Below are 15,657 nucleotides of genomic sequence, written 5' to 3' on the forward strand. Positions count from 1 at the left end.
ATGTTAACAGTAAAAAAAAAAAAAATGAAAAAGTAAAGTTGGTGGATTCAGCTTAGGAGTTGGGATTATTACTGAGTTAGAAGTTTGTGTTTTTCCTTTTTCTTGCTTTTCATCTATTTTCTTTCCTTTCCTAATTTAGTCAAAAAAATTAAATAAAATCCTACTATCTTTTATTTTTCTTTTGACATTATCTGTTTTATTTTTTTCCTCCTATATATGTGGAGACTTGTAATTTTGTCTTTTGACTTGTAATTGCTATTAATTTTTTAAAAGGAGTAACTTAGTGTATTTCATTTGTAATAATAGGTTTAATACATGATGGAATTTTGATCCACATACAACATTTTCAAATAGTCGTTAACTATTATTTTTGTCGAAACTAAATTGGATCGTGAGAAAATTGTGATGGATTCTTCTTTCTTTTCCTCGTGTGTTGTCATTGTCAATTGCTCTACTAGCATTTCCACAAACATCTCATTAAAGTCCAAGAGGAAGTATTTGAGTTCCAAGTTTTGTTCGATACCTTATAATATACAAGAGCAGTGTTATTTGAACATCCAAAACACAACAATTATTTGCCAACTTGTATAAAAGTACATAATTTATAACTATTGACGTGACCCAGAGAAATAGAAATAACTAATTAAAAAATAAAATAGTAGTTATACGGTATAAATATATGATGTTGGAGTTGTCAACATAACATTTCTCAATAGACAATGGTTATTGCCTCTATAGTCTATCTACGTAATCATTGTTGTTTTTTAATGAATCTACTTAATCATAGGGGTAAATTAAATTATTTATTCTTATTTATCTATAAAATAATTTTTACTTTTATTTTTATTTTGTTATTGACATACACATACTCAAATAAAAACATATACAAAGATGGAAAAATGTGGAGACTCAAGATCGAGGATTCCACATAAAATATCTTCACAAACAAGTCACTGGACTATAACAACCAGGACGAATTCTATTTTTGAAGGGGACTAGCACGAATTCTATGTTGCTATATCAATACTTGATAAATATAAAGTCTCTCTAAGCATAAAATAGTGCCTTGAACTTCTAAATGCTAGTCTTTAATCGGAGTAGAGCTCAATTGTAAATTATTTATTATATACAATCTTTTATAATCAATTCGGCAAAATTAGTATCTAGAGAAATCAAGTATAGGCATGGTCACTAATGAGGAATAATGAATTGAAACTATTGAGATATTTTAAAAATGTAATAGTAAATAGAAATTATAGTATTTCATTTGTCAAAAGTCAAAAGTTGAGATAACTCAAATTTATTACATTTCCCTAATTATTTTACTGAGAAACTCAAATAAGCAAATGTTTGATGAAGATAAGCTGAAAATATGAATGTTAGAGATTGAATGTGCAATAAAAAAGACAAAATTAAACAGTTGGTGAGCCTGAGTTGAAGACTTATTACATATAGTGGCTAAGGCAGCAACTTTGAGCCATTTTAAGTTCTGTACAATTTAACATGATAAAACGAAATGCTAGATTTGAGGAAAATTTGAAATTAACAAATGAGGGGTGAAGAGAAAGATGTGTGTATATTAGAAGCACCCAACAACAATGAAATATAATCGCTCAAGCTATGCCTATGTATATAACATATCTCCAACAAAAAATCTCACTAGTATAGTAACAAGAATACCCCGGGGTTACATATTATATGGCAAAAATGGAATACCAAAATGAAGGCAACTTCACTTCATACTTAACTTGATCAACCTGCTCCAGCCATAATAATAAAGATGTTAAATTCTGAAGAATCAAGGGTGGACTATGATTGTGGCTAGGTTCTTTGGAACAAAGAAAATGCAGTTCAGGAAGTGTAGGCAATAAAGAAAGAATTAACCAATACCGGCACCATCTTGGCCAAGTGTTTCATTTGAAGGAACGGAAATTTGGGCATCATTTTCCAAATCTCCAACTGTTTCAATCTGCTTTTGCCGCAACTGTTCTGAATCATGCTCTTGGAAAACCTCAGACTGCAATGAGGGAGCTATATTCTTCATATGTAGCCATGTCAGTTCCCACAAACTACTTTCAGCTAAACCACTGCTCTCCACTAGTATGCCCCCTGATTTCATAACAACCAATGCGTTCTTCAGAAGCTCAGGAACAGGCAATTGAAGTATTTCACTTCTCTTTCCCCTAACTTTCACCTTCATGTATTTTTCCGCGTGGCTTAGCACACCCACCCATAGTTTGCAGAAGGCTTCTTCCAGTTGTGATAGTTCTTGGAGTAATTGGAGAAAAACTTTGAATAAGAGCTTCAAGGCAAGAGTTAGTGTTTCTTCTATGTTCCGGTAATCCTTTTGAGAGCGTTCCTGAGAAATATCAAGCAGGTCATCCAGCAAGGTGAAGATCACTTGATCAAAACACTGTAACCACAAATCACCTGGGAGATGAGTCTTGCCAGCTTCTGTCATGCACTTCTGCAAAGATAACAGCGCGTGATTTCTAACCTCCTCTCTTTGGTCCAAGCATACTTTCCTTAGTCCTTGTACTAACCTCAACCACATTTCCCCAATATCTTGCAACATCTTGGCCACTTCCTCTTCTTTCGCCGCTTGCTTTGCATCACTAGTCCACTTTTGCAAACAGTTGAAAGAACCTACCATAAGGTCTAGTGAACCTATGGACCTATCCACCAGTCCTACACGAGACTCGGCAAACTGCCTTGCGGCATCTATGCAGAGAATATAATTAGCAGGGAGCAAGTAATTTCCATCAGACATAATGAACGACAGCGTATCAAATCCAACCTCGGATGCTTCCAAGTGTCTAGCAGTTACGGAAAGCAGCGATGTGATCGTCCGCCATCCTATATGAGATCTAATACGAGATGCATTCGCCTTAACAAGGCGACTGACTTCCTGTGTAATCTGCTCATAATATACATCTGCGACCAGTGCATCAAGCTTCAAGATAAGTTGCAGGGACTTTAAAAGTTCATCGGCCATGTTCTCTTTATAAGGAAGTAAGCGATGGCAAATCCTTAGAAGTCCAAAAACAGCCTTTTCTACCAGTGCACATGGCATCACGGTTGATTTAACAATATTGGATATGTGCTCATAAACACCCTTCCATATAAGCCCAATCCTGTCCCTGTTATTCAGAGTGATTGCTACCAGCAACTCCAGGCAGAAAACAGAAGTGTCTTCATTCTGAGATTTTTTGCTCCCCTTCTGAGATTGAGCTCCAGCATTGATGAGTGATCTTACCAGCTGCAATAGGGATTCGGCCTGCAAGAATTTACTTTCAGTGAATATGCTGTCGATGGGACACTTTTGAATTGTTTGTACGGCTTGATGATGAGCAGCCAGTTGTTCTTCGGTTGGTATTGCTCTTGGCTCATCAGTGGCAAGAGATAATAGTTGACTAAACCTGCTCAATAACCCCGAGGATCTCTTTGGAGTACTAATAGATTGAAGATGAGTTGATGAGAAAGAATTTGAATTAAGTTTCCCACGTCCAGTTTTTGTAGAAGGCTCTGACTCATCAACTGCATCACTGGCCAAATGAGTGGGAAGAAGGCCTAAGTTGTGCAATCTGAAGATACAATCAAGAATATTCCTCCACCCAGTGCGGATGTAATCACCATACCTACTTGCAATAGTGAAAACAGTCTCAGTTACCATTCGTGCTTTTGTGTCATCACCAAAGGCTAGGACAGATTCCTCAACTGATAATGGATCCAAAATGGTGAAGAACTTACAGAGGCAGACAATCAGATCATCAAGAACATTTTCAAGATGATAGTAAGCAGATATCTTTGCAATAGCTAAGAATCCATCTATACATGTTTGGTATACCTCTTCGTTTTCAGCATTATCAAATACCACAGAAACAGCAGCAATTGTTGGGCCTGACAATATAACAAACATATCATAATCTAGGTATGCTCTGGAATCAGATACGATGTATGGAGCAGTTGTTTTTGACTTGTGTATTAGAGAAATCCACCGACTTGGGGTCATTCCAGGAGATCCAAAGCCTGATTCAGGGGTTGTGCGGATTTCATTCTTACAAATTGAATGGTAAATCTCTGACAGGAATTCTCGAGGTAGATCGTTGCCGCCATTTATGTGTCTATTATTCCGGATAAAATCTGCTTCTGTCATCTTCTTTTTGACCTGCACATTGTGCTGATCCGTATTAAGCATTATAATTGAGTATGACAACACAAGAGCAGCATCCTTATTAGCTAGGATATGCGGTGACTGTTCATAATATCTCTCAGAGAAAGCTTCAAGCACCCTATGTATCTTCTGTGATTCTCCAGGCAGCCTAAAAGTCTCCAAAAATATGCGCAGGGCTGTGTCTAAGGTCATATCTTGGAAATCAAACGTTCTAGCAAATTCACGAAGAACCTGAACACAGAATTCATCATGATTTCCTAAGAAATCACCAATGACATTCTTATCCAATCCAGCGGTGAATCTGAAAAAGCAGGCAACACTTTGGGGATCACGTTTGTCAGGCAAAAGATGTGCTCCTTGGAGAAACTCAAGGCCTTTCTTAGCATCATGATTGAAGTGATCAGCTCCAATCATCAATCTTCGCTTGAAGTACTTTCTTCGGCGGACAAAAGGAACCCAATCATTTGGGTCACCAAAATTTTCACACTGCTCCAGCCAGAACGGTATGTACTCTTCAAAATTCACAGGAGAATGTTCTGAATTGACAAATCCATTACCTATCCTATCGGCCATTCCCTGCATTACAGCAATAAGACCATCCAAAGCAAGAATATGCATGGAAGATAATGGATTATTTACCGGAAAAGCACTTTTGGACAACAAATTAGCAATATCTTCAAAGACATTACTGCAAGAAATGTCACAATCAAAGTTAACATACATCTCCACCATGAATGTCTTTTGCCTGCACAAATCAACAAGTGCCTCCATCAAAACCTCTTGTTGCTGATATGAAGCCCCGTATTTGCTTTGTGCAAGCCTCAAAATCACACAAGAAAAAAATGCTTCTAGCTGTAATTTGAGTTCTGTACGAAGATGGTGATACAAATTGAGAACAATGCTACACACCAAAGAAAGTACAAGGGGGCTCATTGACAAACCAAATTGCATAAGAATATGGAATACTTCATCTTGAATCAGACTCAGTAATCTAGGGTGATGACGAAAGGAAGGCCCTCCCAACTCAATGGCTGAATTAATCAAAGTTAAGGCAAAAAGAGGCACATCTTCATCAAATGTTAGTGTGTTTGATCTAGGATTCATCCCCATATGCTCAACAACATTCAACAAAGAACACAAGAAGTGGAATATCTCCACCATACAAGGAACTCCATATGGTTCAGTCATGAGCTGCAATTCTTGTAGATCGCTCTCCTTATCACTGCTAGCAGTAGTTGCGTTTTCAGGCATTACAGTTACTGTACCAACATATGCAGTACTGGAAGCAAGCCCCGTGGACGATGGTGGGCCATCATATGCAGAGTTCAGGCTCCCATTTTCAAATTGCCTGCTTTCCGAAGCATGCTCGTTATTTAGCTCACAGGTCTGCAGAAAAAAATGTGCATATAAATGAGGGGAAAGAAGGAAGGGAGGTTTAAGTTCATTATTTAATTATAAGCTGTATTTTAGACTAAAGAGCCAGGTATATAATAAGCTATTCAAACACTACATTTATTTAAGTCTTCAAGATAAGCGGCATACAATTTGTTGAGAATAATATATTAATGGAAATTGAAATTGCATATAAAATAATAGACAGTAATATAGTAGAGAGTAAAAACTAAGGAAACTTTCGCCTTCAACAAATTTCACATTTTGTAAGCCATGAATAACAAATAACAGTAAAAATAACTCCCCCCCACCAAAGTCTCCATTTTTCCTCCATAACTTAACAAAATAATCACATAAAAAAGTGCATAATGCAATCAAGACGGATAAAGGTAAAACATATCGTATACCTCTTGTTTTGAAGTGGTGCTCCCATTTATCAACGTGGGCTCTGCAATGTCAATCTCTTGAAGGTGGGAGAATATACACCTAACAAGTTCATGCATTGTATATCGAGCTATCCGCTGCAATAGCTCACCTTTAGTTCCTGCTTGATGAACTATACGGAAGCAGGTATTCACTATGGTACAAATATGTTGGTTACTAAGTATTACAGATGCTTTGCTTTTGACACATGCTAGAAGTACTTGTAAAATCTTCATTAATACGACTTCTTCTGATCCAGGATCAGTCACCTCAAATCTGCAACTCGTGACAGCATCAACCACCAAGTCCATGGTATCGACAACATTGACGGTGTTTTGATCAATCACGTCCAGAGTTAAGATCTTATAAACCGACGACAGAGCAACACCTGTAATTGGTGCACCGGTTTCATCTGATTGAATCACATCAAGAAAAGGTTGGAGATACAAGGCAGGATTGATGGAATGCCATTGATTCTGCCATGAGAAAATCTGTCTTCTCAATGTCTTCAAAGACTGAACGAGGAAATGCTCTGATTGGTCATCATCCGACATATAATGAACCCCCCATCTAACATTTCTTCGCATGACTGCCAAAACAGAACCAATTTCTGCATTGATCATGCATGCTATCGTAGTTTTGTTAGGATATCCAACACCAAATTGCGGAGATTGATCCTCTATTCCATTGACAACAGCTGGCATTTGCATGTTTAGATGTCCCATTTTAACAAAAGGATTGACTTGACATTTACTAGAAGAATGCAGAGATGAACAAAAGCCCTAGGAAAAGCAATGAAAAAAGATACCAATAAGTACAGTGATAATGAGTAACACAAGAATACCTAGCAACAATTCTAACTAACCATGAATCACAAGGAAAATTATTCACATTGAATCAAAATAAACATCATTTTCATGCCTTTACCTTAGCATGCACAAAATGTTCATGCTTCAGCATAGATCAATAGAAGATAGTCAAAGCATAATATCTGAATTTTACAAATAATTACTAACAAACAGTAACATTAACTCTTCACCAGCAAATGAATGTGGGTTTTGGTTGGTTTGACTCAAAGTTAAAAAATTTAATCTGTAAAGTAAAACTTTTTCAGATCACATTAGAAGCAGGTTGATGAAAGAAGTCAATTCAGATGGAATCTATAAGCACATGGCATGAAATTGCGAAAATAAATTCGTTAGATCTGACATTGAATCGAATCCCTCTGATCAACCCCATTTCCCTGACAATCCATAACGATGATCTAATCCAATGGGTATAACTCATTTTGGAATCAAACTAAAATTCTAGAAAAATGTAGAAAATGAAGATGAAAGCAGAGACAAAGACGAAAACTTACAGAGAAAGTGATGGGTTTGGGGCATAAATCGAAGCTGGTTCAGTTACATTGGAATTGGAAATGATGTGCCAGTTTCTTACGAGAAGCTTCACACGATGCACTTGACGGGATCTTCTTCTTCGTTCTTCGTTGTTTATCTCTCTGTTATTTGGATTTGGAAATGTGTGTGTTATACCCTTTCTTTCACAAGTTGCTCTGTTTTGCTTCACACATCGTCATCATCATATTCATATTCATTCATACATACCAGCGCTGCAACTTACAATTTTCTATATACTCTGTTTCTTCCTAAATTTATTTGTAAATCACTGGGATACATAAAACAAAGGGAACAAATAATAAATAAAATATTGTAGAATGGTATGTATATCATTATATTATATTGATATTAAAATTAAATCATTCTCGTGAGTTTAACGCAATGCATAATATATGTAAGGTCTGAGGTTCAGGCCCCGGTCACAAAAAAAAATTAAAATTAAATCAAATTTAATAGTGTATACAAAAATTGGTAAAAACAAAAAAATCAATATATATGCTTCGGTTTCGCAATAAAAAATTACATCAAATAACTTAGTAAATAAATTAAAAGAAATGATATTTGAACAACTTTTAAACTATTTTTTTTTTATACTCATATTATGATTCTTATTCTCCCTCTTCCTTATTGTTTTTGACCAATAAGAAGAGAAAAAAAAAGTTGTCACAAAAATTCTCAACAAATAATTGTATGAATATCATTCCTCTAAATCAAATGATTAAATTTTAATTTTTTTGATAAAGTTAGAAATTAATATGTATACAAATATAAAATGACACAATGTTTTTTTTCGTCCCTTGATTTATATGAAAAATGACCTTAGTGCATCCATAATAGAACTTCCAACTCCTTCAAAAAACAGAACTCTCAATTTTTGAGTATTTAAATGAGTTCTACATTCTTCCAAAAAAAAGGGTTTTATGTGTGTACATCCCTCCTTATTCAATTTCTCCGATCCATCATCTTTAAAAAAAAAAAAAAAAAAAAAAAAAAACTAAAATACTCTTTGAACAATTCAATTTTAACTTAAGCAAGTTAATCACTTGCATCCAAGTAAACAACCACTTAGATACACTTTTTATTTCCATATTCTTTTAAATTTATTATAACTTTGATATATATTAAAATATTTATCAAATTCCCCTAAACAAATATTTATTAAATGAAATAATATAATGCAAATATTATGACTTTTTGAGAGGAAACATTATGATATGTTGACATGATTTTTGTATATAATATTATACAAGTTGGAATATTTGTTTTATTCAACCGATGGTAGAATGCGAATTTATGGTAACTCACCTTGCGTGTCTCACATATTTTTCGATGTAGATTAGTCATTGCTAAGCGGCGGTGGAAACTTCGTACAAATATTATGATAACAAGAAATTGTGAATTTATGTGAAATAGTATGTATGAATGAGAAAATAATTAATAAAAAAATGGAATGAGTTATAAACTTAAATACTATTATCCTTAAAAATAAAAAATAAAAAACTTAAATACTATTTTAAATAGTATATCTAAACATATATACTACAAAATGACCGGTACACATTATAAATTAGTGAGATATGGTCTTAGTTTTGAACCATAAGAATAAGGATGTATGTGTGGACTGGGGGTGTCGTGGCATGATATTTTCCTCTTTGGTTTCTCTTGTATGCATGCAAACAAGAGTTGTGTGTGTTATTACAAGGCTCTGGAGATATCTCTTACTAAAGGTTTCAAGTACAATGATATTGATATTACCATATTTATCCTGAGCCTAATCAAAAAGCTCATGTTTTAGTCAAATTTGGTCTAGATCTAGATCAGAATAATCATATTTTTAGCTTTCCTTCCTGTGCTATATTGATAGATAAGAGTTTTATTCCTTTCTTTGTTATTTGTTTGAGGCTTTCCCCTTTTCTCTCGTTAAAAAAAAGCCATAAGGGCATTCACTATATAGCTTTGCTTTGTTGAATAATTCATAAGCTAATCAAATTGAGGGTGAAGCACATGGAGATGTTGAAGTAGAGACTCAGAAGAGTGTGAACAAACGGAAACTCATGTATCTAATTTGAACCAAATATTGTATCTTGGAGTTCTAAGAAACAAGTATTGGTGGCACGCTCAATTGCGCTCAAGTGCAGAGGCGGAATACCACAACATGACGCACACACAGTTAAAGTTCAATGGCTACAATCTGTCATGACAGAACCACATGTTCCTTTTTCTACTTTCTCATGATCCAGTTTTGCATGCTTGTACAAAGCACGTGGAATTGTACATTTCATTTTGTCTGGAAATAGGGAATGTCTCTAAATCTTTCTTGTCCTTCATGTGGATGTCGTTGACCAGCATGCGAATTCATTCACACGTCACCACCATCAACTCGATTTAAAGAGCTTCGCTCCAAACTCAATGTTTTTACCTTTCTGCAACCACCTTGACTTTGAGAGGGGGTATCAAAGTATGTTATGAAGGGCACCAGTGGTGATCATCTCAAGGAATCCAGTGCCTTGCACTAATTGAAACAGTTATTCTGTTATATGATAATTAGTCATTAGTTAGGGTCTTAACTGTAATGACTTTTATATATAGCAATGATGTAAGAACTTCAAAGTAATGAAATCTTTGTTTTATTTTGTTTTCCGGTTACCCTCTTTCTCTCTACATCTCATGCCTCACTACCTTCAATGATATAGGTTTTGGGCCAATTTATTCCTAGCAGAAAACCCGAAGATTTATTATTAAAAGGGTTAATTATGTTTCTAGTCCCTATAAAATAGCGACCTTGTAAGTTTAGTCCTTACTTAATTTTAATAGCATTTTTAGTCCCTATAAAAAAAATTTACTTATAATTTTAGTCCCTGCTAAAACAAAGTTTGATTAATTATCCTTAAACTCTTAAATTTTTGAACGATTTTTTTGAGGCAAGATTAGAACACTATGAAAGGTTCGTTTACTAAAATTTAGAATTTTCAGACATGAAATGAATTAAATATGAATTTTTTAAAACGACAAAAGTTAAAGATAAAAAGTAATAAAATCTGGATGTAGAAATCAAATTTTGCGATAATTTTTTGCGGAGGAACTTTTAGTAATGTTCTAAACATGTCTGCAAAAAATTGTTCAAAAATTTAAGAGTTTAAGCATAAATTAAACAAATTTGAATTGAGTAGGGACTAATACTCAGGGCAAAAAAACAAAATTAGGGACTAAAAATGCTATTAAAATTAAGTAAGGACTAAACTTACAAGGTCGCTATTTTATAGGGACTAGAAACATAATTAACCCTTATTAAAATGCAAATTTTACTGATGCATAGTTTGAGAATTGGATTTTTCATTTTAGAAAGTATAAAATATTCATAAGCAATAATAGTAAAATAGGCGATTAGCAACTAAAAAAATAACAAATCACCAGAAGGGATGACAATGTTAAGAAGAATCAAAGAATAATCTATGACACACACCTAATATACAACAAAATATTTGATTTTCTTTCATAATGGAAAGAGAATACATTATATTTGACTTTATTGAAAGAGTTCATTTTAATAAATTCAAAAGTTACAGTTTGATTATCAGCAATGGAATGCTAATTGCACAGCAATGTATCACGTGTGGCATTTCCAGTTGTTGTGTTCACTCTGTCACCAGAAACAACTTCGTTAGCGATGAAGCATGTATATATTTAGACAGAAAAATGAGATCATTTAGACATATAATATATCATACCCATCAGCAATTTTGCAGAGGTATTCACGTTGATCTTCTCTTAGTGCCACATCAGTGAAATCTGGCTCAGAGCAAGATAATTATACAAAACATTGTTAAGTCATCATATAATTTTTTTAACATCAAATTCTTGAGGAAAAAAAAATCTAAACCTTCACTCGTAGTGCTAATATCTTGAAATGAAATTAATTGATCTTAAATTAAAACGTGAGTTTTCTACTTCTAATTAGTATCATAATAAAGAACAATTCCAATAAATAAATAACAAAACATTTAAATCAAGTTGTATCTTCTCCTCAAGCAGGGTTGTATTGTATCAACCTAGGCAGCCTTGGCTGCCAGAAAAGCTAGCCATCAGAAAGTGAATTCAGTGTGGCAGAATTTAAAACGTTCTGATTTTGCATCTTACAATTATTAAAGAGAAAATTTAACTAGCTTGTGTCATAAAATAGATGGTAGAGTTAGGTTGTTTAGGTATGTGTAGAAAAGGTCCATAATAGCTTAGATATAGAGTTTCCTAAATGACTATCTTCTGCCCTGCGTCCAAGGATATCGTACATTTACAAGAGGAAACTATACCGCGTGAGAAAGACGAACTGGGATTAGTTAATTTGTCCCTATTCCCTACCCAATGCTAAATTTTGATTCAGTAATTGTTTAGAGTTTAGACTATAACTAATCCCCAGACCTGAACAAACTCAATGCTCTGCGGGTCAAATTTAGACCAAGTCTATTTAAGCAGATGACAATTGAAGAAAAATTATAAGGTGATCGTTCAATTATGACTAAAAATTATAAGTAAAAAATTGATATTTTTTATTTTTTTTATATTTTACCATGTACTGAAGCTCAAAATATGACTCTTACAATAGTACTTTACAAGAATACTGTCTAAACTAACATATTTCGCCTTTAATATTTTCTTTCAAAAAGCCTCATCACAACATAATAGAACTAGCAATTAGGGGTGAGAGGTGAGTAAGTAACGGGTTGAGACTGATTATAGCCAACCCTAACTCATCCTTAAATTTTGATCCGATCAATTCCATAGACCATAACTTGCCCTAGACCCGAACAATCCTGAAGCTTTGCAGGTCAAATTGGATCGAGACATGACGACTCTTAAGGATGAGTTTGGTCCTGCTCACCTAAACGTTATGCTTGAATTTTTACATTAGACTATCTTATTCTGATCTATAACCTTCGGTATATCAAAAAGCCATGTGGAACCAAAAAAGAATAATCTAAAAGCCATATTAAATCTAATTCAAGTTGGGTCGGTGGACCTGTTTGAGGGAAACAGAACAACTCTCCTACCATCTATTTTAACTACTAACACTCAAATTCAAAACCTTACTAAAGGGGAACTGGATTACTTTAATAGTTGCACTAGACTTGATATAACATGAGTTGCATGTCTGGTATGTCCAAAATTTACTGCAAGTTTACTAGTTAAGGAAGGTAATAACAAAATGAAGGGAAATCACTATTCTCAAAAGTACTCTGCAGTTACCTTTGCAATAAGCATCCACACATTATTTTAACGAGTGTTGTTGATATAGTTACATAACGAACATATTCCGAATATGGCTTTCCTAATTTGATGAAATTTCTGGTTCTTGGAATGAGAATGAATAAAACTTGGTAATTACTAATTCTATTAAGATCAGGATTTACAGGATTTTCCTAGACATTTAGGTTCTGTTTCAGTAATGATGAATTCAGAATTTTCCCCCCGAAGAAATCGCTTTCCATGTCTTTTCCTTTCTTTTGGTTGCATGCTATTCTCTCTTCTCTCTCTAACCCCTATGCTCCTATAGTATTTTTATATAAGTCGGTTGAAATCCAAAATCAGTTCTATGTCAATAATCTGCCTTTAACTAATTAACATAACTATCAATTAGTTAATTAATCACCAGTCATGTCAATAACCTTCAATGATTTGAAAGCTAATATGAGATAAAAACACACTCTTTGAAAACCATATTCCCCCCTAAAATTCCAATAGTAGCATAGAATAATTTAGTGATATTACTACATACCGGCGCCTGTAATATTTGATCCCTTAAAAGATGTATTTCCCGTTACAAGTGCACCTTCCAAATTAGCATTGCTCAAATTTACCTGCAGAAAGCAGTAATGCCAACACAATAAATTGAGAAATGGCAGAAGAAAACTTTTTTATTTTGGAGGGGGCAAAAGAAAACATTTGTTAATTACAGTGATTTGAGGCACATTTTCAGCTTGAACTAAATTACTCCCTCCGTCTCACAATAATTGTCTCTTTACCCATTTTTCTTTTTCTCAAAATAATTGTCACTTTAGAATACCAATGCAGCATTTATTATTTTTTTCCATTATAATACCCTTATTTATTGAACTTCATCCAACTTAACTACTCCACTAACTACAATTAATAAGGGTGTTTTAGTAAAAGATACTAATTTTACCATCAAAATCAACACAATTAATCATTTCCTTAATAATCGTGCATCAACCTTAAACGACTATTATTTAGAGACGGAGGGGTAATACTTGTAGGACTAAATAGTATAGTATATAGAACAGATTTGTATGCGTTCTCTATAAGATTTTTTTGACAGGGCAAACATATGACATTTCATTAGCTCTCTTATAAGATATATCCCTTGAATCTTCTAATTTGCCATTTTAATTTAATTTCTTAACATTCTTTTGGGAAATTAATCACTTCTCTTCTTCAAATAATATAACAAAGGAACATATAAGTATAACTGTTTATTAGGTTGTTGAATAATGGAATTGTGTGTTTAACTGTTTATTATCAATTTCCCTACTTTCAATCACTGCTATTAAGCAAAGTTTTGAACAAGGATGATAACAACAAAGCAAAGAAAAGGTTCTCATGTTAATAAACTGAATTATATTGGACTAAGGGTGATATCTATTAACTAGTAATAAGCAGCAATTATATAAAATTAAATTCCCATCAGATCCTATCATAATGAGCATGAAAAAAGATTTACCTTTGTCACATTTGCCAGGGAAAAGTCTGCACTTCTAAGATCAGTATCCGAAAGATCAGCACCTGACATGACAACGGGTGGGGAGATATTGAATGTAAATGGAAATGACAAACCATGTGTGTATACTACATTCATTGTGATACATTTTTGGTGTTGGCCAAACCTGTTAAATCAGCATCGAAGAAGCTAGCACCTAACAATTTTGCACCTTTAAAATTGGCTTGACGCAGTATGGACTGTAATATAACAAGTAATAAGAATAAGATAACATGTTACATTTTGATCTAAAACACCGAATTTGACTATCCGCGTCATCAAATCAACTTAAACTTTCTTCTTTTTTTCTTGAAGAAATAAAAAATTACACCGTTTTGAAGTCTTGCTTGATGAGTGTCTTGCCACTGAAATCTTTCCCAGAAAGATCTTGTCCCCTAGTAACTCCTTGACCATATGGCCCTCCACCCTTCATTCATCACCAAACCATACCCATTATTTGTTAACCAAAAAAGAACAAAACTTTAACAATCTCATCTAAATACTACAAACTGTTAAATTACATTATTATTAGTTATCTACGAAGTACGAACACTAACACAAACACGGACACCAAACAAAATACGGACACACCACGAAGCACTAGCACATATACGAACATCGACAAAACATTGACACTTGTCGGACACTAGATAAACATTCATATTGAAGTGTTGGCGATACATAGTTATTAAGTATATACCTTGAATGCAAGTGCAGGATCAACGAAGAAGAGAGAAGCAGATAGAAGAGCAACTAGAGCTGCACTAGACACTGATTCACCGAATGATAATGTGAGTTTCTGAGATGCTTGGTGAGTTTGCTTTGGATTGCTTCCCTGTGAAGAGTGGTAGAGTGAGAATTGTTAAACTTGAAAGATGATTCATGAATATAAAATTGTATAGTTAGTATAGTATACGAACCAGAAACAGAGAGATAGGAGTTGGTGAGCAGGTTGAAGAGGAAGGTGTTGACCTTAAGAGATGGTGATGAGGTTTGGAAGTTGAAGGCAAAGAGGCGTTCGGAAAAAGAGCCATTGTTGGATAGTTACAGCTACAGAAGATGCAACTCAATGATGACACATATCAATCTATCATGCGGATGTGGAATTATTGTGGATAATGTTTCATTTTAAGAATTGAATAAAGTCTTAATTTTGCTCCTAAATTTATATTCTTTCATCGGCTAAATGGAAGAAATAGATAAAAAAAAAAAAAAAATTAGATCATTGTTTTTTACAAAAAGTTTAGATCATTGTTAAAAATAAATGGATAATGTCATTTAGGGAGAGAAAGATACAAAAAAAAAATATAGGGTGCTGGTATAGTAGTCATTGCATAGAAGTGTGACAAATGTTGTGTGTCTGTAAGTGTTTACTGTCAGGAACCTCAGTGACAGTAAGTGTTTACTGTCAGGGATCTAACTGATAGTAAGTATGCATAATCACGGACCTAACAATCTCCATCAACCACAAAACAACTTCATTGAGGAAGATGACCCAG

At 34.0% G+C, this 15,657-nt stretch overlaps 2 protein-coding genes across 2 annotated transcripts; both read right to left on the bottom strand.

Annotated features, from left to right (window-relative positions):
- Positions 1-1,424: 1,424 nt before the first annotated feature.
- Positions 1,425-7,664, bottom strand: LOC146939772 (ARF guanine-nucleotide exchange factor GNOM-like). The gene is made up of 3 exons (XM_085753276.1): positions 7,350-7,664; positions 5,974-6,771; positions 1,425-5,560 (listed from the first exon to the last, which is right to left on the bottom strand). The coding sequence occupies exons 2-3, from the start codon at positions 6,712-6,714 to the stop codon at positions 1,880-1,882; spliced, it is 4,422 nt and encodes a 1,473-aa protein (XP_085609402.1). The 5' UTR covers positions 6,715-6,771; positions 7,350-7,664; the 3' UTR covers positions 1,425-1,879.
- A 3,128-nt stretch (positions 7,665-10,792) lies between these two features.
- On the bottom strand, positions 10,793-15,212 carry LOC146939773 (Tetratricopeptide repeat (TPR)-like superfamily protein). The gene is made up of 8 exons (XM_085753277.1): positions 15,079-15,212; positions 14,859-14,993; positions 14,490-14,585; positions 14,286-14,358; positions 14,123-14,184; positions 13,160-13,241; positions 11,118-11,178; positions 10,793-11,029 (listed from the first exon to the last, which is right to left on the bottom strand). Exons 1-8 carry the CDS (start codon positions 15,190-15,192, stop codon positions 10,978-10,980), a joined length of 675 nt encoding a protein of 224 aa, XP_085609403.1. The 5' UTR covers positions 15,193-15,212; the 3' UTR covers positions 10,793-10,977.
- Positions 15,213-15,657: the final 445 nt, after the last annotated feature.

The sequence above is a fragment of the Medicago sativa genome, chromosome 3 (assembly GCF_051527215.1).
Source record: "Medicago sativa cultivar Bolivia chromosome 3, Bolivia_mono, whole genome shotgun sequence".
Taxonomy (NCBI): domain Eukaryota; kingdom Viridiplantae; phylum Streptophyta; class Magnoliopsida; order Fabales; family Fabaceae; genus Medicago; species Medicago sativa.